This window comes from Tympanuchus pallidicinctus, unplaced genomic scaffold, assembly GCF_026119805.1.
Source record: "Tympanuchus pallidicinctus isolate F22 unplaced genomic scaffold, pur_lepc_1.0 scaffold6, whole genome shotgun sequence".
In the NCBI taxonomy this organism is placed as follows: domain Eukaryota; kingdom Metazoa; phylum Chordata; class Aves; order Galliformes; family Phasianidae; genus Tympanuchus; species Tympanuchus pallidicinctus.
The window spans coordinates 14,884,418-14,909,205 of NW_026294780.1; the positions used below are offsets into that span (position 1 = coordinate 14,884,418).

A 24,788-nucleotide genomic window follows, 5' to 3' on the forward strand; every position below is an offset into this window, starting at 1 on the left:
TTGTGTCTAGATCCCTACTTAACAATGGACATGTCACAGTCACAAAACAGTTGGTGTTTCTGGGGCTCACTGACACAGTACACAAATGAGTACAAGAGAAAAATTTATCAGACTTCTCAATGGTTGTTGAGGTGTCTAGCTTTGTTATTTAGAAGGAGAAATTTCAGCATTTTCCAGGCATCTTTTAAGCTTTATAATTCAGCCCTCATTTTGTAAAGCAATTGTAATTGGATGTAAATTCTGATGTCATTTCAGTGAAGTCAGCTGAATTATTTGTGTTTGTCGTGTACTTAGAGTTCTGCAAGACCGGCATGAACAGGGGTCCCTCGAGTGGTGAGGTATAACTCAGTAATAAAATACACAGATACAGGGAAGTAAAGGTGGTGTGGTCAGTTTTACAGCTGACAGTTTGTAGCTTCCGAATGTGTGGTGTCCAATATGAAAAATCTTTCAGTTTTATTTATATGTCAGATTGTATTGGAATGTATAAATCTTAGTGGAACTTCCTACATGGAGTTTATTTTTTTGTGCAATAGAGTACATCATATTTTTGCATTTTTTCAAAGAGAATCTTAAGGTATTTTTTTCTCTCCATTCCTGTGTGTATGCTAGGGGTGGGGGTCTTTTCCACCTTTTTTTTTTTTTTTTTTTTCTTATTTAGATTCATTTTCTTGTGCAACTATAAATATAAAAGGACTCCAGCAAACACAATTGTGGCTGAACTGTTCTGGCAGTTCCAGTCATTTTCTTTAACTTAAAGAAATGTTTGTGGATTTTTTAAATGTTTATTTCATTTCCAGATTATATGCCTCTCCTGGTACCTCTGGACTGACATTCAGCTTCCACTGCCTGAATTTGACATTTCTCATCCTTTAGAGTTAACTAAACATCTATTAAATCATAAATTAACCCTCCATGTTATCCTTGTAATACTTAGGTGTATTTTACATCTGTGAATTTAAAAACTCTTGCTATTTCTAATCATGCTTCCACAGAATACTAAAATACCACAGTACAAGGTTATACCTAAAAAATGAATTATAAAAATAAGTAAAATAACATTTGAGTGCAAATATGAATACTGAAGGTGCTTGAGCCATATCCCAAGAGGATCCCCAAATCTCTGTGCCTAAAACAATAACATGAATTGTTATAACATCAATTTTTAATGTTAAAAATAATATCAAGTGTTTCCAGAACTTTGTTGTTTCAATCAAAATAGATCTTGAGTACTACACAATTTGCTGACAGCCTCTAATGACAAAGATAATGGACATGGATTTATATATAGTACTTCACTTAAATACCTGCCACAGAAATAAACCTGTTAAAAGAAAATATTATCAACCACTAATCCCTCCAATAATCCTTATATGTTGAAAGCCTTTAAAGGAAATACCTATTAAAATGTTAACTCTACTAAATTAACACAAACAGCTATCTTTAAAATAAACATTTTAAGCAAGTAACTGTGAACACATTAGTTTATGCTAATAGCACTGTGCAGGAACTTTGAATTATCTAATTATGGGGCAAATTGTCACACGGGTAAATTAATTTTGCTGTATAGCTTTAAAATCACTTCTGTGCATTCATTGATTAATTAAATATAACTGTGTGCTTTTGGTCCCTAGAAAAATATAATTAGTTGCTTTTGACTGGTCTGTGTGCTCATCAAACTTGTATAAATGCAGTCCAACTGCCCCACAGTCAGAAGCCACGGTGACCCTCCTGCTGTTTTTTCTTTCTGTGGTTCTGCAGCTGTTAAATTCTTTCCACTCAACTCAGATATTCATGGCACCCTTTTTCTCCTTAACTGCATCCTGATGTTCTTTAGAATTTAATCTTCAGCACAAGAATCTGTAATGAGACCTCCTGAAGCTAGACTTCATAGTCAGACAGAATAATAGTAGGTGGTTAATACTGGAGACATCTGAAAGCAAAAAAAAATCCAGGCAAGGGATATGTAGATTAGTCCGTGGATGTTTGTGGGGTTTTTTTGTTTTTGTTTTTCTTAGGCCGGTGTTGCATTTATTTAATATCATCGATTACAGAACTATCCCTGCTGTACTCTACAGTAAATGAGAGCAGAATTTGTTCTAGTACTGATACAACAGCCGAAGGGAGCAACCTTCAGATGTCTTGGAAAATGCTGATTTTTCAGCAGTACAATTTGTCTAATTGTTACACACTGTGAGCCAGAAGAATCCCCATTACCCAGAGTGATACTTCTTTTCCTGGTGTTCAGAGGGCACAACGGAAATTCTCACAGAAGACATATAGGTAGTGATGATCTTTCAGAGTAACTGTTCTGCCTGTATGGTTTAAGCAGGTCCCCAAAACCCTCCTCACAATCTTGATTTACCTCTTCTGAGTTACTAGTAAACCATCTCAGAAGGACTTAGTGTGTTTCTGTTATTTGATTGCACAAAAGAGAAAAAAATAAGCAAAGAAGAAATAAAGAATCGTCGAGATGGAACATCAGTTTTATTCCTCTTTCCCTTAACTCTGATTTTGCATTCTGTTTCTATCTCAGTGTTCTTCCACATATACTTGGAATTGCTTTCTTGGCAACCAGAGAACCAAGGAAGAAGCAGTCCCTCTGGTAACAGGAGACCAAATGGGAAACTGTGCAAGCCTAGTTTGGCTGCAGCATTGCAGCTCACAGTCTCATCACCTTTCTGAAAAGGCCTTGTGTATTTTTCCTTAAAAGTCATTTTTACATTTGTACACACCATGATTCATTTTGCTTTACACAACCTATTTGCAGGTTTTCAGTTTTTCAAAAATTGAGACAAGAGCCAGACCCAAGCACGTCCTTTTCGGAAGACCATTTTAAAGTCCTTTCTTAATTTGTCCTCTCTTGTAATATCACATCCATGACTGTTCAGATCTGTCTGTCAGCAGTCATGGCCTTGTCCTGTGCTCTTTGAAGAATGACTTTCTATCCTAACCTGCCTAACACTGGCCTGCTGGTGAGGCCCAGCCATGAATTTCCTGGAAGACATGTGTGCAAAAGTATGGTAATCACCAAAGGCCTTGCCTTGTAGGGTTGTGTTCTTAAAAAAAGTCATCTTATGTTTCCGTATAGCATGAGCAGCCAGGTGTTGTTCAGACTCACAGGGCAGGTTTTTTCTCTGAGGTAGGAAACAGCAGAAATTTACCTGTCTGTTCAGTCATGTTTAGACTCCAGCTCCCAGAAATTCCTTTGCTCTGATCTCTGTATTTTTTATTTTGATTTTTTTTGGAAGAGCATAGATTTTGATTTTCTATGATTTTAGATGTTTGAGTTTTGCAGGACTTTTGTTATTGGTGCCCTGTTTTCACATGGCAGTGTCTGTGGAGAAGGGAAACTGGTTTCACTACACCACTATTGTATCATCTCTGTTATACAGAATCAAATTAGGAGTCAGATAACGTTAAAGTTTGTTCTGTAGTCAGTATGTTGTACATACAGGGAAGCATTTTCCTGCTCTGTGTGTGTTTCTAAGGAGTGCCAAAGCATGAAAAGGAAGTTAGCTGTGGAGAAGGCTTTTATATCTGGAGGTAAATGTAAACCTATATATATAGAATTGAAGGTATAGAATTGAAGGTGTTTGTGTTACAAGAATGATAGTCTGTTTGATTTCTGATTCAGTGACAGTTTTTGCTAGTTCTTTAAATAGATACATTTTTTACATTGTTTTATCTAGATTGAATGGGAATGTCAGCTTTAAGTAAGATGATGCCGAAGTATTGTAATGCAAATCTTTAGCAGGTGTTGTGAATTCGCTTTTCATTTGCATAGCCGAATCCACTAATCTCAAGAGCTGAACATTCTGTTTATTATTCTGCTGTCTGAGATGAGGAAACCCTTGCTTAATTACGTGAAGTATATGAATAAATATTCTAGGATTAAGACATATATCTTCATTATTTCTTCTCTCCAGAAAGTTATATTTGGACATCTAGAAAAGATTGAGGATGACAAAACCTAATGCAAAAAAACCCATAACATTTAGGAAATTAAAAAAATCCTTGTAAGTCATTTGTCTGTCACCCCTCACAAAGTAGTTTTTTTTATGAGATTTTAATTTTATATATTATTTAGTCTAAATTAAAATATTCCAGATGGATTTTTCCTGCACAAGGTTACTCTGATCCAGTGAATTTCGTGGCCCAGATCCTCCGTCAAAAGTCTGTGCTGAGCCAAACTCAGCACTGAGACAAATGGCTGACCCACACGTAGGTCACAGTAAAATGTTGCCCTGCAGATTTTCTGAGTCATTTCCATTTCTGTTTCCTGGTCCTTAATGTTGCTATTTTTTCTCAGTTACATACCATTTATGTCACCTGAATATATTTTCCCTTTTCCATAGGTATGTTATACATGGTTGTCTGCCATTATGTAAGAAATGAAATTTTAATCATTGAAGGAGGAAATCAGAATATCTCATCACTTGAAAAGTTTCTGGTATCTGGTGGCATTATTAAAAACTCCATAATTAAGCTATTGTAACTGGGCAGTTTGCTGTAAGGTCACTAGTAGCGCTATTGCTTTCCAGATTTCTTTCTGCCTACAAATATCTGTCTATCAGGTTAACCCAGAGAAAATAAAACTGCTCGCGTTTTTTTTCCAGAATGACTTAAATTTTAATGTCTTTCTTAGTTGTAGTTGGCCTTCACATCTAGCAATTTGGTCCTGGGTTGCTTTATAGGTTGTTGTACACTGTTGTACTCGTGCAGTAGGCAGCTAGTGTAGAGTTTTGGTGTATTGCCATGTATACTTCTTCATCGTTTCGTACCTGTCAGGCAAATTGCACTTCATGCATGTATTTTCATGTCCACACCAATTTGGATTATCTCTGTAAGTATGCATGAAGCAGACTCAATCCAAAAATGGTTCTTTCACATAGAGGTGAAACTTATAGCCCTTTTATACTTCTATTAAAAAAAAAGCCACAAATGCGATCTATTTTGTCTACTCTAATCTGTTCTTTATAAACTTATCTTTCTCTTCATTCCGTTCTTGGATTTATTCTGGTCAAAATTTTGAATACCTGATTTAGATGTTAATATGTTAACCATGCTGGATAACAAGCTTTTTGCGTGTGTTATGTGTATTGTACAGATATTTGGCTGAATAACTTTTCTTTTCTTTTCTTGGAAATGAAAATAATCTATTTCACCTTTTCTAATTACCTGGAATTTCCCTTGTACTCATATTTCAAAAATAATTAGGTTCTTCCTTTAATTAAGAAAAAAAAAAAAAGGGATATAACACAGAGAACTGGAACAAGTGTGTATCCTTTGTACATACATAACTTGAATCAAAATTCGATCCTATTCTTTACTGGTGACTGTCTTTACGAGATTTCTATCACTTGAAAAATTTCCAGACATCCTGTATTTACCCTCTTTCTGTGGTAAATAGGTCCTCTAGATATTTCAGCTCTTACTTGATAGATTTTTCAAATACAAACCATGCCTAACCCACTCTCCCGATCCTCCTCAAATCCGAACAAACAAAACTGAAGAGCTTGAATTATGAGCATATAGTGACAAGTATTGCAAACAAAGTCCATCTATTTCACATATTTCACAGACATAACAATACATCAAGCTGTTACTGACTGTCAAAGAAAGAAAAGAAGTTTAGAAAGGAAGAAAAGAGAATTCAGCGTGGCAATGCAGCCTGTTTTTATTCCTCTGTGGTGACAATTTTTGCATTTCTTTTAGCATGATCCAGATTAATTTGGATTGCCTTCTTTTATTAGCTACCTTTTGAATAGATCTTACTGAATCATGCTATTTTAACTTGGCGAACAGAATACATTGTAATAAACACAAGAAAGAGAAGAGCAAACTGCAGTACAATGAATGGCACTGTCAGGACCAACTTTTTTTGTGCGTAAGCTGTGTTTGGATATGTAACACCTAAAACTGCCTTACTCAGAATTGCTATAAGGCGGCTTCAGTGTCTGCCGTATGTGGTTTTGTTTTTGAAGCAAGACAATGACATGGAGAGAAGGAGTTGCTTTCAGGAAGGATTTGAGACCTGTTATTAAAAGTTACCTCTGACAGCGGACATTAGACTGCAGTTGGTAGGTATCTCTGACTTTGTCATTTTGAAAGACCTTACAGAAAGAATAGCATATACTAAAGAAATAAAACAAAGTAGTTCTGAGGCTTCAGTTCAAGGACATCTATGTGGTTTATGTAAGCTGTTGATTTGGAGCTGCTTGTTTTAGTGCCCTTTGCACTTGCAGTGTTCTTTCCATTAGTATCTTCTATTACGTTGATGTGCTATTGAAATCAAGTGTGTGGTGTTTATTCCAGCGCTTAAAGATTTGGTGTGCATACAGAACTGGGAGTGCAGCCCCACAGCCTGTTTGTTCACACTGCGTGTAAATCAATTAGCGCGCTGAGCCTGAGAGCATTACTGAGAGTTACTGTGCCATAACCTGAACTCAGGAATACTCTGTCTCAGGTGAAAAAAACAGCCTGCTGAGTCTTGTCAGCTGTGCACTTAGGGAAGTGAGGGAGAAAATGATCAGATAAAAAGCATCAATGAGAAGTGAAAGAGAAGAGGTCAGAGAACAGCTTCTGAAACACCAGAGGGTACCAGCCTGGCAGTGCATGCTCACAGTGCCAGCCTGTTTAGCCTTAAGGTCTTTCTTCTATTTAGATGTGTAAAAATGACAGATTGGGAACAGAAGGGTGTTAAGGACAAAGGTGAGGAAATCACACACTGATTTCCTGTTGAAAGGATGGAGCTGAGGAAAGCTCCCTGGTGGTAACTTGTAAATGGAAGGAGGGCACAATCAAAGAGGTCTTGCATTTCCTAATGCACACTGCATTCGTGTTTGCATGGTGGTGAAGATGTGCTGATTCAGTGTAATCCTTTAAATTATTTGGTTTGTATTTTGTTTTGGATCCATTAGTGGATGGTTAGCTATGGCTAGGCCATGACATCTTACTTTTTATCAGCTTCTTGACTTGCCTAGGAAAGGAGTACACAGTCTAACATTAGATGTCTTTGCTAGAGTCGGGAGTGTATGCTGTCTTTGTACTCAGTGGAAAGAAACGGTCTTACAGTACTCAATTTATCTGACCTATTTTAAGCATCAAAATTACAACAGGATATCCCAAATCGTGTCTTCTGTTGTCTCTTAAGAGAGTCTGCATAGCTAATTCACCAGTGGATGTTTTGTTGAAGTATATTTTACCTGACTTAAGTTTTTTGTTAGCGAGATAGCTTACTGCGTCCCTCAGGATCCTCTCTGATGCCTTGCAAATATTCTCTGTGTTATTTATGTGGGGCAAAATATATGATCTGTTAGTGAGATGAAGCCTGGTATTTAACTCAATTGTTCATTCACCTGGCTGAACTAGGGCTGCATTGGTTGCAGAATTCTCTGGTAAGGGAAGGTTTCAAAGACTCTCAAGATTGCATTTCCCCAGAAGCAAGCTCCAGTGTTTGCACATAACTCAAATTTATCTATGCAAGCCTGCATCATAAATTCATACTTTTATTACCATTTTCTGTGATGCAGTAAGTATGACAAATAGTAAATTCTTTTTGCTATTTTTGAGATCATGAAAGCGTTAAGTTTAACAGGACATTAAATTATCTTGTCTACACAGGAACACAAGCTTCCATTCACATTAGAAACTATCTGATATCTTAAAGATGAACCATTCTGTGTTTTGATCATAGTGTTGTTGATTCAGTTTTTATTTCTTCCTGTACATCACAGTTTATTATCAATTTTGTTTTGCTTTGTTTGTAACACTGAGGGTACCAACAAAGTTAAAATATAAAAAGTACCTAAACCGTAAGTGAAGAAATTTTTAACACTTTAACTAATTTAAAATTAGGTTTAAAGAAATGGGAAAAAAAACAACAAGTAAGCTTATCATCACACCTTCACATTTGTCTATGGCAAATTTGGGCTGCCACCAACAGGTGTGGTTTGCTCATCCCTGTTACTTCCATGGTGTCAGCACTAGAGAATAAAATAACAAAATCAGGAAACATTCTGGATATAAAAATACCTGCAGATTTTGTGGTGCTTTTTTTGTTTGTTTGTTTTGTTTGTTTTGTTTGTTTGTTTGTTTGTTTGTTTGTTTGTTTTGTTTTTTTAAACAGCCTTAGACAAGATAAAACTGATTGGTCAGAAATGACAGATGGTAATACCAAACTTGAAGGTGCTTTTTCATTCTAAGTGCTTAGATAGGCAATGCATCTGAAAAATACAGGCAAGAGAAATAAGGAAGTTCTCTTAGTCCCCACTCTGCAGATGAGTCAGTTGGTCAGGTAAGTAGACCTAAAGGTGAGAACCCTCGGAGCTACTAAAAACTTCTCTTCTGAGTCCATCTATGGTCAGCAGAGAAGAGTGCCTCCAGAGGGCAATCTCTTCTCATTTTAAGAAGAGTGTCTAGAATGCTCACAGCAAGCCACTGGTGGAAGTTCTTGTCTTTGCAGCCTGTTGTGAGAATTAGGTGACTAACTCAGACTAGGAATGCATCTTTTCAATAACTAACCTTACAGAGGGGTAAATTATTTTTGAAATGGCTTCCTATGTTCACAAAGGAAGATTGTGGCAGAACTGGATAGTTAGCTCTTTCTCTGCTGCCACAACCACTAGGCTACACTCCTCTGACCAGGAGCCTCTCTAAGGGGTAGAAGTTAACTGTGAACAGTGATGGGACTCTCAAGGTGATGTAGTGGAATTTCAGATATTTTTAAGATTGGGGAAAATCAGTAGACCATTTTTGTCTGGTCTTTTGTATAATACAAACTGTGAAGAGTGGTTATCCTTTTGAGTCCTATGATTTGGATGGTTATAAAGTAAATCTGAACCAAACTTAGAATTTCAGCCTTTTATATTCTGATTTGATGCTGCTTCAGGAGTAAATAAATTTCTCTGGGTTGTTCCTGTGAGTGAGTTTCAGACTGGCCACATTCACAGTTTTTTCATCATGGATTCTGAGTCATTGCTAAATAATTGTATTTGTTTCAGTCAGCAGCTGCTGAGCTTTCCAGTTTTTGTCTCTCTAATACCTGTGATTATGCATGATTTCTAAGAAAATTCAGTTGATGCTAGCATGGAAACAAGATGGCTACAGCCTTAATAACAATCCATCAAGCAAATGTCTTTGGGACCATAGTTGAGCTACTGAGAAACTAGAGTTCCCAGTTTTCTACTGTAAATGTACATGAGAAGCAATTCCTCTCACATAGCATTTACTAGTGTAGGCTTAGGCATAGAGTCCTCGGCAGGATTTCTGCAAACCAGTTGACATTTCCAGACTGCAAGAGCTCTGTGCAGCTCGAAGACTCTAGATGTGTAGATTCAATTTGACTTCACAGCGGTTTGCCTGAGGAAATTGCTCTGGAGGTTCTATGGCTTCTGAGACCACTGATGTCCATGGAGTCATTCCAGCCCTGCAGCTCTGCCTGCTATGGATGTGCAAGTGGGCTCAGGACAGCAAGTCTGGTTTGTACCAGAGTTATGGGTCTTTTCAGCTGCTGAAGTACTAAACAAATTAAATGTCAGGAAATGTAGCTGGCACACTAACTTCAGAATGTAACCTTGTTTCATTGGTAGATTAATCATAAGTGACACATTTGTCTTTCCAAAACTGGCTTTTTGTAATGAAAAAACATTCCAGTTCATTAAATCCAGTTATATCTAGACTGAGATATGCCTTCAAGAACAGATAGTAATATGTGGCATCAGGATGTGGAAAGTTAATGAATTTCCCTAGGAGTATGTTGTAATAAGTTACAATTTGAATGTTGTACATTATTTGCCTTTGTATAAATCGTTTCCTTTTACTCTGGCACATAAAAGAGCATTTTAACACCTAATATTAAATGCTTTGAAGGTACTCTGGTGTTGTAATTAAATCTCTTCTTGATCTTTCCAATAGTGCAAATGATCAAGGTCCTTCCAGTCTCTTTGCTACAAGGCATTTCATTGAAATCCTTCAAAATGAAGACATTTTTCTTTCTAGATTGATGGGAAACAGTTTTATTATTGCTGCTTTCTTTTCAATTACTTCTTAATAGCCATGTCATGTAACACATACTGGAAAAGTACTTTCTCCTTTTCAGTGGCCCAATTCAGTACCCATGATATCAGTCAGTAAGGCTTTGCATTCTTTCTGTATTGATTTTCTGTGAGGCGTCAAATCAACTGACAGGAAGCAAATCTCAGCTTTAGGCCTCACTTCCACACCGGTGTTAACCAATGTCATGTCTAATAATATGAAAGGTTTAATGTGGTTGTTCTCCTTGTTTACTTCACCCTTAGCATAATCCTGAGCTCCCAGTTTGGATATCAAAGTGTTGAAAGTCAAAGGAAAACTGACAATGTCTGCAAAATGTCAACCAGGCCTACATTAGAGTAACTCTACTTCTGCTGATTTTTCTAGGTATAAAGATTTGGCTGATACAGCAGCAGGAGAGAAGAAGTTGTCTGCCAAGGAGAGATGTCGTCTTGTTCTCCAGCAGTGTAAATTACAAGGCTGGCAGGTTTGTGATCTACAAAGCAATTAAAATATCATTCTTTAAACAAGCTGGCTGAGTCACTTCCATTGTGGCAAGCCACCAGATCCTTTGCAACAGTATATTCTTTTGACATTTAATATATGCTTTGGAGTAGAATCAAGATGATTTTCTGAGTTTTCTAGCAAATGAGTAGCTGTGATCACTGTGTCAAAAAATCAGTGTACGCTTGTGGGAAGAAAAAGAGTTCAATTAAGCATGTACATTTTATAAATTTGTATTCAGATTTTTAAAGGTTTCTGGTGAACGCATTTTAAGGCTTCAATGGTTCTTGAATTATTAAAAAAAAAAGCTACAAACATTTTCTTCATGTGAAATTCTACAATAAATGCTGTACTAAATGCTGTGGTAATACGGGATATGGAAAACATTTACTTAAGACTTTCCATCTTGTCAATGCCTGCATAGGCACCAGTGCCTGGACTCAGGTAGAGCTGTGTAACTGGGATCACTGTACATCAGGTACAAAACAGTGAATAAGAAGCCATCCCATCTCCTCCTATTTGTACCACAGTTAATCTTCACCAGAATGTGATGTCACCTTCATTTGGACAGAGTAGTCTGTCATCTTCTTAGGGTAACTTTGTAATTTAGCATCACTGATTCCTCACTATTTGCGGTTTCTGAAGAAAATTGTGTTCCCTTTCACACTGTAAGCTAATGTACAGAAAGGAAACTTTATGTGACTTAAAGTGCAGCGCATTCTCCTAGGCAGTGTCACTTCAGGCTCAGGTCTTTTCCAAGCCTAGGACAGAAATTTATATCACAAGACACCATCCAGACCAGTTACAGAGGCAGGTGTGGAGTTTGGGGACTGGCCAGTTGCTAGGATGCTTACCTATGCTTTTGGAGTAGTAGTTTAGAGAAACAAGTTTAGAGAACTTCTAATCCATGTGCAATATTTAAGCATTAAGATGGACAGAAAATGTTTCAACAGCAGTTGATAAAGGAGAAGGATTGAGTTGGACTTACTGCTATGAGAAAGGATCAAAACTCTTAGGAGATGCTGGTAAGTTAATTGCAATAGGAGTGCTTGTGGATGAGACACCATTGTCACTCAGTGACTAAGAAGCAGGTGGATTATACAGTTTTCAATTTTCATGGGTGGTCTCCTCTATGCTCTTACTGCAGGGGACTCTTTAAAAAAAAAAAAAAAAAAAAAAAAAAAGAAAAGAAAAGAAAAAGAAAAGAGGGAAAAAGAAAAAAAAAATGAGACAGGGAGGAGGGGGAAGAAAAGTAAGGAAAAGAAGAACTAGGAACCCAGGGTGATGTCAGCTAGTAAAGCCAGAGGAAAAAAAAGTAATTTTATAGTGCATCAGTAAAAATCATCCAAGAGATATGGGTTTACATATATAACCAGTTTATTCAGCCACTGTTGCTAGCAGTAACTACTGCAAACAATTCACTGCTGGGATTGAAAAGCTGTTTGATACTTGGCTTCATGAATAAGTCAAAGAATATCTTCCCCAATACCACTAGCTGCACTTCCCTGAAGAGTTGTTGCAGATTTGGATTGATAAATCAACCAAAAATAGATAGCTAAAATATTCACACTGAGAATGATGAAGTTTAGGAGAAAGCAACACACATCTGAAATCAACCTCCTGCTTATGTGTCATCATCACAGGACAAGCGTGACAATAACTCTGCAGAAGGGTTGGGGAGAAGAAAAAATCTGGATTTTATAGCTGGATGGATCTAGGTGATACGCTATTTAACTTCCTTGTGATAATGTACCTGACTACCTAATTTTGTGAGAAGTCATATTAACTTGAGAAGGAGGGGAAAGCAAATCAGTGTTCTGAAGTGAGTTCCCAAAAAGGAGTAAAGGAAATTGATTTTTGGCATTTATTTCCTGCTTGACAATTTATCTTTCCTTTCTCACATAACTAGTGTTCGGAGAATGTTTTATCAGCTTGCAGAACAGCAACATTCAAACCCTACTCACAGAAAATATTTCTTCTAAGTACTGTGGCCTGTTTAAAAATTGAGGGCAAGTGAAGAAGATCAAATACGAGAATCTGATTTTGGTTTATTTCTTTCTATTAGTCAGGCATTAAAGCAAGCACCAGCTCTAGTGTTTTGTGCTAGCCAGGGTTTTGTGCTTGATTCGGCAACTTCTGTGTTAGAGGAAAGTGTTTATTAGAGAAGTGTTGATAGGTTTATGAAATGTTGCTATTACTTGAGTAAGCTGAGCTGGAGATAACTAAACTGGAACAATAAAAGAGCTGTTTAATTGAAGCTGACACACAGTGTACTTTCAACCATGTGCTTAACTACTGAAATTATAAAAATGCAGAGCTACTAATGAAAGGCTGCTTTTGCATCCTAGTTTTCTGTGCAGCCTAGATGAACTGTTCTTTCTGTTTAAATATATACCCGATCATGACAAGCTTAGCTACTTGCTGTGATTTTTAAGCGCTACTGATGTAAAAGAAAATCAGATCTGTAAATCAAAACAAGCCATTCCTGTTCCAGACAGAATGAAAATAATAGACTTGTTTAACCCCCTGGAGAAGTCAGCAAGAGTTTTTGCTATTAATGTAAGAGGAGGGAGCAAGATGATATCTAGTAACTTCAGAGTCAAATTGATTGGGAGTGTTGGCTGCTGCATTTTCAGCTGCTCTCCAGAACATCTTAAGGCCTTTATATTAGGAAATCGACATTATTTGCTCATTTATTGTCATGCAGTGACGTACTGGATAAAGAAAGCCCACTATCCCAACAGCATGACTATCTTGCAAACATTAACATACTGTGAGAGAAATCTGGAGCACAAGCAGTCCTTGGCTGTTTTTACTGACAGAAGGAAACTTTCATTTATTTGGATTATCATTCCTCACACTGTTAAGCTTACAAATATGAATTCAATAAAGGGGAGTTAGCTCATAGCTTACTGAGTTTTCTCATCAGAACTTGGAGATTTGCATTTTGTTTAGCTAAGGCCAGTGGTCTTCAGTTAACTCTTCAGTTACTTTAGATAGAGCTTACCAGAATGCAAACAACTCATGGTTTATATCAATTTGATTTGCTTTCCAAAGGCCAAACTCCACTAAAAGCGAATCTCTCAGCCTTTGACTGCTAGGAATACTTGTCTGGTTGAAAGATAAGACTGCTTTAAAACTGTCTGAGCTTATCTTTTCAATTTTTAGCCTGTTTCTTCTAATCCATAATCATTTCTTCCTATAAGTAGCCTTGAAAAGAGATCACACAGTTTGAAACAGGTGTTTTAAATGGTATGATCAGAAGACTCCTCAGATGTGAATTAAACAATAGAGGAAGGTCGGTCAAAATGTTTCTTCTGAAGCTCCAAATCAGGTAGCTGCATGGAAAAGATGTTGTGTTAATTCCAGTCCACGTTTTTACAGCTGCAGACATTGTTAAAGGACATTGTTAAACTTGTTTCAGGAACCTCGTAAATTGTATGCCAGCTTATTTATTTGTTATTAAGTAATCTTAGCTGTGGTGGAAGTCTTTGCTTTTTTTTTTTTTTTCTTTTTTTTTTAAAGCCCTGCTTTGAGAGTCAATTTTCTTTGAGGCAATTTAAAAATTAAGAATTAAGTACATTCTGAAGATCACATAAAAACAATCCCAGAAGGAGTTGCCAAACTAATGCTAAATGATTTAAACATCAGTGTTTATGTTTCGCCGTACTTTGAATTTTTTCAGAAAAATTATGTTGTCCAAGCAGTATATCATTCTGTTGTATTTGTGGAAATAACTGGCTGGTAGCACAAAGCAGAGTAAGTCTGGACCTCACCAGTACTACCAAAGGGCTGGCCCAAACACCCTCCACCTGCAACTATTTTGTGTTACACAGTACAAGCCCATTGCATCCCCTTTGCCTAATAATAGGATGGATCATTCCATTTGACCTCAGAGCAGCTCTGTCTTGTTTCCATTCTGATATTTTTTATCTCACATTTGGGCTCCAACTCAATTTATCTTGTTCACTGTTGATTTTCTCTATCTGTATCCCTCTTGATCCTTTTCTGTTGTTTTCTTCTCTTTCTTTTGCTGTAGATATTTCACTTGATATTTGGTCCTGGTGTTCATTTCATTTTTGCCTGAACTTAGTTTTCCAGCCTCACACCCAGGGTTTACCTTCTATGCCATTGTTGTCCCTATTGCCTGATGCCAGTGTTTCTCAGTTCACACACAGAGACACTTCTTATTTGGTGCTATGTCTGCTTCTGGAATTTAGGAAGAATAGAATTCTAGGTTCATAACATCCTTTGATGTAAAGCCAGGGTAGGATTTTTTCCACTAATTATTCCCTATAATACCCTTATTCTTACTGTTTATTTCCTGTCCTGTGATGCAGTATTTTCTGTCTCCTCACCAGCATGAAGAATTATGAGGTCTTCATGTTCTTCTGAAACAGGACTTTCCATTTCTCTGCCCTTTCCCAGAGAGCTGAATGACAGTTTTTCCTAAAGTCTAAACCCTGACAAGCACTTGCATAAGTACCTAATGTCACATGCGTGAATACTGTACTACTTATACTTACGTTAGGAGCGTACATCAGCTATGCCTGACTATAGATTTAGTCAGCATGTGCAGGGTCAGTAGTCTGCCAGAGACAAAGGAAGGCTCTTAAAATGTGTAAAGAAAAGCTATTGAATAAAGCAGAGAGAGTAAGCCTTTAAAAATAACACTTCAGTCCCTGTTAAAGATCTGTGCCCTGTAAATGTGTATAATATTTTTGCAGACATATACACTGCAGAAAGACACATTTTACAATAGTTTTAAGGCTTTTTTTCCTACATTTCATTAATGCACTGTGAAAATGTGTGTCATTGTGTAAAATATCATTAGATTATAGTTCTCTGTCTTTTGTAGGTAGCTATTTTGAAAGTACTGCCAGAAACACACAGCACTCCCACAAATTGCCTTTTTTAAACTAAAGAACAGCTTTACAGATTCCCTTGACACCTATTAAGTATGAGCTAATACTGCCTCCATGCCACCTACACACCATCTCAGCATCCATTCCTAGTTTTGAATGTCTGTTCTTCTACATCCTACACCTTCTCTTACAAAAAAAAAAAAAAAAAGAAAGAAAGAAAGAACAGAAAGAACAGCTCCCTCCCATCCTTTCTTTCTCCTCCCAGGAAAAAAATAAAAAATAAAAAAACCTGGAGGCCTGTAGCAGTAATTGAAGCTTTGGTAGTCATCAATGACAATTTTTCCTGATCTTTAAAAAATGTGTCACTTTGAAAAATAACATTTAAAGCCCTAATGCTTTTCTAATTAAAATAAGTATGACTGTAATTCACAGATGGTTTACTTTTGCAGGAATCTGAATGACATTAAAATTTCAGGCTCAGATGAGAGCACTCTTTAGCCCCAAAGTACTAAAAAACTATTTCTTTAGGGCAAGAGTATTTCAACCTTTTTTCCCCTAGGTAAGCAGGAAACAATTTATGTTCAGAGAAGACACAGGCTGTACTGATGCCCAGCATATGAAACTAGAAGAGAACAGATTTAGTTTAGATGTTAGGAAGAAATTCTTTACTCAGAGGGCAATGAGGCACTGGCACAGCTGCCAAGAGAAGCTGTGGTGCCCCATCCCTTGGAGGCACTGAAGGTCAGGTTGGATGGGGCCCTGGGCAGCCTGAGCTGGTGGGGGGCAGCCCTGCCCATGGCACAGGATGGAATGGGTTGGGCTGTGAGGTCCCTTCCAACTCAGTGCATTTTGATTGTTCTGTGCTTTTCACTGAACTCCAGGACTATGCAGAAGGTGGGGAGGTGAGCTTGTTCTTGGTCAGCTTCAGATGGTATAAGATTTAATTCAGTAAGGAGCAACAAACTTCAACAAAGTGAATAGAACCCAATATCACACAGTAGTGTCTTCTGCACATACTTCTGTCTAGATCTCTGCTCTCAATTAACCTAGCATGTGATGTAAAAGCTGCAAATAGCTTTTATCTGAATGTAAGAATGAATTTGTATTGATTGTACTTCTGTCCTTACTTCATTCCCTTAAAAAATGTAGCAAGTGACTACTAATGAAGTTCTTAGTATAAGTGAAACCACAGTAACTGCATTTATGCCATTTCTGTTATGTGGAATGGGAGAAAAGAGCTCTAGTTCTTTGAATGTCCCCTAACTGGCTTTGTGAGTCTGTGGAGCCAGATGATGAACTCTTGAAGCTACACTTACCATAAGCTCGAGCAGTTGTCTTGACTGATTTTGTAACTGACTACTGCAAAAAAAATTACAACTCAATGTTTAGAGTAGTTACACACTTGAAATGTAGCATGGATGTGACCCGTGTGTTGATTATGAGACTAATTGAGAATGGGGTTTGTTTTGCTGTAAGCATTGCTAGTTATCAGAGCGTTTTGTGAAGTTTCAAAATGTAACCTTTTGTCTCCTTCAGTTGATTTTTCTAACCCTTTTACTGTCCAGGTGCCATAATCTCTTGCCCTAAAAGAGAGGTATATCTTAGACTTCCAGTGAGGAAGGAAGAGAGAAACAAAAGGCATTTTAGGGAATTGAGGGGGAAGAGGCAAAAATGAGATGCTGATTGGGCACAGGCCTGAGATAAAGAGGTTAAAAAAAAGGCTTCAAAGTGGTAGGAGGTATGTGTAAAGAAAAAATGGGCCATAAAGAGGAAATGTAATCGGAGCAGAAGAGTATAATTTAATGAAATTTCTGTATCCAGGCATTGGTTTTCTGAGAGCTACTCAGATACAAATGCTAATTACAAAAACTGCATGATAATTTTATTACAGTCAACCATATGAATAATAATTCAGTTATTCTTACAGAAGGATTCTGGATATAAAGTGATGTTAGTAAGGAAACGAAAGTTTTGCTAGCCAAAGTTAGTTGTAATGATAGTTCAGTATATTATTTGAAAAAATGAATACAATAAAATAGGTGTTTTGTTTTTTTAAATGAGCGCTACAGAATTTGCAGCTTGTAGTGATAGAATGGATGTGGTGGGAGGAGTCGAGATGATGTTCTGGTGTCCTGGAAGAAAACCTGAGGCTCAAAAATAGAAAGGAGAGGAGAGGAGAGGAGAGGAGAGGAGAGGAGAGGAGAGGAGAGGAGAGGAGAGGAGAGGAGAGGAGAGGAGAGGAGAGGAGAGGAGAGGAGAGGAGAGGAGAGGAGAGGAGAGGAGAGGAGAGGAGAGGAGAGGAGAGGAGAGGAGAGGAGAGGAGAGGAGAGGAGAGGAGAGGAGAGGAGAGGAGAGGAGAGGAGAGGAGAGGAGAGATTGGCATGGTTTGCTGCAACAAACATGGAAAATTTGCTTGTTCATTACTTGGAGTTATATGTCTGAAAGAGAAGCTAATTTAAACTGAAGACAGTAGTTGAGTTCTTTTTCTTCAATTTTTGTGAATAAAGAAGGAGAAAAAGTAGAGATTAAAAATTCCTAAGGAAATGTAGCAAGGTCTGAAGCAGACTCCAGGTGATGGATGAAGAAGGAATTTGGAGTGCTAAGAAGCAGGCAAGGATAGAATTCTAAAAGCACGGGAAGAAAAGTGTAAACTTCTGTCTGAAATCTGCAGTCAGGAAAGTGAAGATGAGACCATGTCTGTGAGAGCAGAGTATGAGAGTCTGATAAGAACTCAGTGAGATTGCTTCAGATGAATATGACATTATAAAATTATAAGGCTTCACTCAAGAGAGTCTATTAAGTAAACATAATGACACCATTTTGCTAGAGTAGCCTCAATTGTTAGAAACAGGACTCTCGGACGAAGGCAATTTTGTTCTGGAATAATAACTTCTATCTGTAAGTAGAAGGATTACTCCAGAGTAGATGGTCTGAATAGAGGAGCTATTCTGGAATAGCTAAATTATATGCCAGTATTTCTGTAGCCACACGGTTTTCTAAAATAGTCATTCCATGCATTTTCAGCATGCAAAGAAAGCCTATCCCTACTTACAAGTTTTTCCATTTTTTTTTTTAGCACTTTACCTTCACATAAGTTTGCAGTAACACAAAAAAAGCTTATTTTGTTGGGAAAAATAGATAAATAGAAAAGAGATACTAACATTAAAAAAAATTAGAAATAATTCTGATTTTGCCATTTTAGTGCATCTGATTTTAACTAAAAAGCTGTTGGTTACAATCATAGTCTGTCAGTTTAAAATTCAGAATTAGAGACTTCTAACATTTGACGCAAAGTAGTTTTCCTCTAGAGTAGAGAGGAGGGAAAAGGTGCCCCAGCCACTTCTGAGCTTTGTTAAGGAAGATTAGCCATGGTAAGTATGCCCCAATTTTCAGTAATTTATCTCTACCAGTGTAGTATATCTGGCAACAGTGACAGGATTAAAAGCAGTTATTTGAAAAGGTGTGCAAATCTCCCTACCCATAGCTGTCTCCCATAGCCATACTGAAGAAACAGCAGTGCAGTACGGTGATGCAGTGACAAGAGAATGATCTTGTGAGCTATGTACAAGCAGGAATTGGAATGAATCTCTGCAATTTCAGCCAGACTGGTATTAATTAATCAGTAGTCATATAAAATTAATAGCTAGACAAAACCTATAATCTTCACTGGCTGTCTACTTGGTACTGATCTTATTTCTGAGCACTGAAGCAAGGTTTCTTGTGTAGAATTCCTAAGAAGAAAAACAGTGTAAGGAAACACATTATTTATCACAGCTATTTTTTTTTAAAATCAGTCTATTAGAAAGGAATGCTTTTGAAGATTATACAGAAAAGGATTGTTTCATCTTGTTCAGAATACCTTTTGCTGTAACAAGTTGTTTTTTTAAGAGCTTCTACTGATTCTGTGTTTATTGAGATCCTCTAAGGACTAGGTGAATTAAACCAAACAATTGCTTAGCACCAGAGTAAGCTCATACACTCCTTCAATACATAGGATAACAGTTTTGACAAGTATATCTCTGATTCTAGGAATAGACCTGTGGAATAGCTTCAGTAGTGGCTCTGGGAACTAGGATTCATAGTTTTATGAGATACCAGGATTATTCTTACTAATGGGCAGAATCTTTCCTGTTCCATAGATCCCCATGGATGTATGGCTTCTTGCCTTTTTCCTTACTCACATCCCCATGTTTTGTAAAAGCTAAACCTTATTTTCTGTTAAATTGTCTAAGACATTAGTGTAATTAACTTCAGAATGCTTTATTTTCCAACCCGTGTTTAGCTTGATTGTAGTATTTGTTCTGGATGGTTCTGGACCTCAAGGGGGAATGTGTGCCTGACGGCTTGCTTATTGTTTCCAAATATGTCTTTTATTCAACCAAGCGATGTCACCTCTTGAACAGCTATTGGCATTGTACTAGCCTGATACTGCAAATCTGATCTCAACCTTCAGCAGGATTGTACACATATTGTTGTTATATACTTGTCATTATTTTGGCTTTTTTTGTTGATGGTGAAAGTTTCCCTGCTGTTTGTATTCTAGATAGGAGTCCGAAAAGTGTTTCTTAAGTACTGGCAAGCTGACCATCTCAACGATTTGTGCCTTCAGCTTCAGAAGAAAATTATAACCTGCCAAAAAGGTAACAATTACAGAACAAGTATTCCTGAGCTGTCACTTCGTACACTGACAAGAAGCATTACATAACAAAAAAAAAAATTTTTTTTTTCTTCTTTGAATAGTTGCTGTATTTTATTTATTTTCCTATTGGCATATTTCCAACTGACTTCTTATACAAATTTTTGGAGATGATACTGACATTGGTAACACTTAAACTTTGTGCCTGTGAAACATAATTTTATGGAAAACTGTTGACTGTAATTAAAACTAAGGGGAGCTTTGAGTATTTGTTTTTTAAGTATGTTCATTGATTTTTAAAGGTATTAAAATCACCTCTTAACTTTGAGTTGCATATCAAATAGAATCACAGAATCATAGAACGGCCTGGGTTGAAAAGGACCACAATGATCATCTAGTTTCAACCCCCTGCTATGTGCAGGGTCACCAACCACCAGACCAGGCTGCCCAGAGCCACATCCAGCCTGGTCTTGAATGCCTCCAGGGATGGGGCATCCACAGCCTCCTTGGGTAACCTGTTCCAGTGCGTCACCGCCCTCTTTTATGGAGAACTTCCTCCTAATATCTAACCTAAACCTCCCCTGTCTCAGTTTAAGGCCATTCCCCCTTGTCCTATCACTATCCACCCTCGTAAACAGCTGTTCCCCCTCCTATTTATATGCTCACTTCAAGTACTGGAAGGCCACAGTGAGGCCTCCCTGGAGCCTTCACTTCTTCAAGCTAAAAAATAGGGTAACAAGGATGCAAAATACCTTTCTGTGCAAATGTATCAGGAATACAAAGCTAATATTTTTATACGTTTAGTTATCTTTGTTTTCTCTTTGTTGCAGTTTTTGTAGTAGAACTTGTTTTTTTTTTTTTTTTTAATTTTTTATTTTATGCATTTTTTTCTTCTTCTATGTTTTTGTTTTAAGATCACACTGACCTATTTAGCACATCTCTTAAAGGAGTTGCTATCCACTGTCTCCTGATTTCCTGTTACTGCTCTTCCATTTCCTATTGGAATCTCAAACATCTACTTCCTTAAAACACAGCATAATTTATCTAATTAGCTGTTGTCTGCAATGTTTCCCATTAACACATTTTTTAAGGAAATTAGAAAAACAAGGATTTATCTTGTTGTTTTGTTTGTCGGATTTTAGTCAGATTTTATTAGCTTTGTCCTTCTCACCTTCCCTCTCCCAATAAGAATAAGAACTACATTTGGGGAATTTTGCTCATATTGAATCATTGAGAAAATTTTTTGTATCTGTAGGAAAATCCATCATCCTTAAAGTCTTTCATTACAATTCAACTAGATTAAGAATTAACTCTAGTACACTGTATGCACAGTGGTTAAAACTTTTCTCACTGAAGTCAGATCCATGGAATTTTAATTCTTCTGATCTTTGTCCTTAGATGAACTGTGAAGAATTAGGTAATTTTATGTCATGAGGATGCTAACATGAATTGTTCTAATCTCCATAAGTGAGAATTGTTGTACATCTACGTAAATGAGAACCAAGCTCAGAGCACAGTCTTAGAATCTGTACAATACTTGTTGATACTGAGCAGTAAAGGTCCAGGAAATGACAGTTTTCATTTCACAGCAGTCTTTGAGCTCATGAAATTGTTGTGTTTTTTTTCTCATTTCTTTATTTTTTTTTCTTTATTTTTTCTTTATTTTTTTCTCTTGTTTCTGTATTTTTTTGTTTCTTTATTTTTTTTCTTGCTTTTTTTTTGTTGTTTTGTTTTGTTTTTTAATTTCTGCATTGATCTGAAGACAAAACCCTTCAAAAAGAGGAATAATTTTTGATTTTTAAGCTTTTTGAATTTTTTCATACTTGTAAGCTGTGAACTCTGATAGTGATCTGTACATGATTCCATTACTTTCTCAACAGCAACATTATAAATTCAGACTCAGTAATGTGTATATCCCTTGTGAATTCTCATAAAAGAATCAACAAAAGCTGTGCTGTTAATTTCCTTTTTAACTCAATTGGGTAAGTGCACTTATGTTTCAAGTTTTAAGAAGTCAGATTTTATTCTAGAACGTAGCTTTGGTGATTGACGTAACTGGCTGTGATTATAACAAGAGTGTAAACTTTCAAAATTATCTATTATAGATAGTAGCAAGGCATATGAACTTGAATTTTTCCAAACCCAGTGAATTTTGGATAAATAATAATACCTGAACATTTCCCTTTGTTATATTGCATCAGCTAGGCACAGAGCATTTCTAAAAATCTTGTGTTAAATATTTAAGTGAGGAAATAGAAGATGACAGAAATTTTTTTTTTTGCCTTCAATTTGTCTATTTATTTCATTAAAGATCATCTTACATTCATAGGAGACTAGTTCTATCTTCTATCTTCCTCTGTTTACATTTTTCCTTTAGATTAATTGAACTTGACTGTCATTTAATGTTACTCAGAAGTGTTCGTGTGGCTGACGCTGAATTGCATTGTTAAAAAGGCCTACCTAGCCTTTAGCCCTTAGTAACTTCTTAATATTTTAATTAGCATCTCCAAAACTCAAATCAACATCTTATACAGGCTACTTCCTGTTTACTTATCCAGAAATTTGAGTTTACCAAAATAAGGGTAAGCATGATAAGGATTAATGAAATTAGTCCTGTTTTGTTGTGTGGTTACCCTTAAGTTGAGCTACTGAAAATCAGCAATATTTTAGGTACCAGGAAAATAATTTTAAAACATGTTCTTCCCTGTGAGGTACACAGCAGTTACTGTAGACCTGGAAAGAAACATCGTCTTGGGGAGCTTAAAAAGACAAAAACATAGAGAAAACCCCTTATAGCTCTTCTTCCCAACCCAGGACACATGCCAAAGCATACTAACATTACTGGTTCCATGTAGAGTGATTGATTTAGTGTTGGATTCATCATGGTCACAGAAGCCCCTGTCCCTTGGATATGTTCAGCTGGATACTTCTGAAAATTCTGGGGATAAGGCGATATTTAGGTTGAGTAGAAACTGTTGTACTGCATACACGTTTAGGAAAGTAGCACAGAAAGCCGTTATAGGCGGTAGCATAAGGCTGACAAGGAGCGTAAGAAAATAGCCCTATTAGATCAGTAAGGCTGATGCAACATAGATGAAAATTTTAAGCTGAAAAATGGAAATTATGTGACAGCAGCATTTCAGAAATGTGCATTCATTGTTTCTGCTGAAAAAAAATGGGCAAAAAAAGTCTTTAGGTGTCAGTAAAAGATCTTTTATTTGTTTTGTTTTGTTTTGTTTTCCCCATTTTTTGGTACACTGAAATGTCAAAATACTGTTTGAAGATTGACAGATACAGACAGTCTTTTAATTTCTACCATATTCAATGCAATAGTCATTTACCCAGGGTATTATTTTAAAACAAATGATCTTTTGACCTTTCCTTTTTAAATACATACTTCTGCATTCTCCATCAGACATTCAAGTTTCCAGTTGTAATGGAAGCAAAAATGGTGAAAGTAACTGTTTTGAATTCTGGTAGCTTGAATTTGTGAATGAATTTGCTGTCATACTTGGTTTTAAGCACTGGCAATATAAAACGGGCACATCCATTTTTGTACGTTGTATACAACGTACATTTCTTTCACTATTTGTATAAGATATTGTCTGAACTTGATTTACTTATGTTTACAGCAGAACACACGGTAATATTGTTACTCACTAATTAATTAGTTGTCTTTCATTGGTTTATTATTTTTTCTTCTGTTATGGTAGTTGTGAGAGGATTTCTAGCTCGCCAGCGTGTGCTACAGAAGATGAGCATCAAGCAGCAAGAGATCACCTCAGTCAAAGGCTTCTTGCAGACTGTTGAGGATATGGGGCTGAAAACATACGATGCCTTGGTCATTCAAAATGCTTCTGACATTGCTCGGGAAAACGACCGGATTCGCAATGAGATGAATGCTGCTTACCACAGGGAAAAGCTAGAGGCTAGAAATAGACCAGAAGAAGTCCACAAAAGGTAAGATACCTTAGCTTTGAGAAAATATATTCTGGGTTGGATAGTGAGGAATTAAATCATTTCTTCAGTTTTGTGATTTCCTTCCCTGCTTTTAAAGTCACATAAATGACTTGAGCATAACTTGAAAATTGCAAGAGCATTTTCAAGTATGTATTCAACCCAGATCAATGCTAAACACTGTTTTTCTGTGGAGCAGGTAATTATGTCCAGAAACATAAAGACACCAATAATATCTTATTCAGGGCAGACTGAGCTTTGTAGAAATTTATTCAAGCCTCTGAAACCTTTTTTTTTTTTTCAGAAATTTTTCATTTGAAGAAAAATAGATTATAGTTGAACTTTCATCAAACCAACTAAACAAAAGCAAAACTTATCTAACTGAGAATTTCAGCATGGGGTAACTGCCAAAAAAATGAAGAACAGCCAAGAAAGCATTAAAATACAATAAAGGGCAGCCCAAGAAATTCTGATTATACAATGAACTAGAAAGACTGTGAAGAGGATTCTTTCCTCTTTTTTAAAAATAGATGAAATCCTTTTTGTTTAGCTCCCATCAGAGTTTTCAGGAGTACCTGTTTTACGAATCCAGCAAATGGTTGGAGAGCGTTTTCCCAGGAATGGAGTCCCAGATCTTTTTCTCTCAGACTGGGCAAAAGTAGCATTTGCAGTTAGAAACAGGTATGTATCAAGAACAGGAAAGCTTCTAATAAACTTGATGGACATACAGATATGTACTTTTCCATAGGAACTTAATTCTCATCTGGAACAACTGCCTTTGCTTTCCTTGC

The 24,788-nt window shown here is 36.7% G+C and overlaps 1 protein-coding gene across 2 annotated transcripts in view; it reads left to right on the forward strand.

The window, feature by feature from the left end:
* The window catches only part of MYO16 (myosin XVI), a 345,270-nt gene that overhangs the window by 275,027 nt on the left and 45,455 nt on the right, over positions 1 to 24,788 (forward strand). For both annotated transcript variants that reach the window (XM_052705804.1, XM_052705803.1), the window contains exons 28-30: positions 10,423 to 10,522; positions 19,948 to 20,044; positions 23,754 to 24,000. In XM_052705804.1, coding sequence (XP_052561764.1) covers positions 10,423 to 10,522; positions 19,948 to 20,044; positions 23,754 to 24,000 — 444 coding nt within the window. The remainder of the gene's footprint in view (positions 1 to 10,422; positions 10,523 to 19,947; positions 20,045 to 23,753; positions 24,001 to 24,788) is intronic.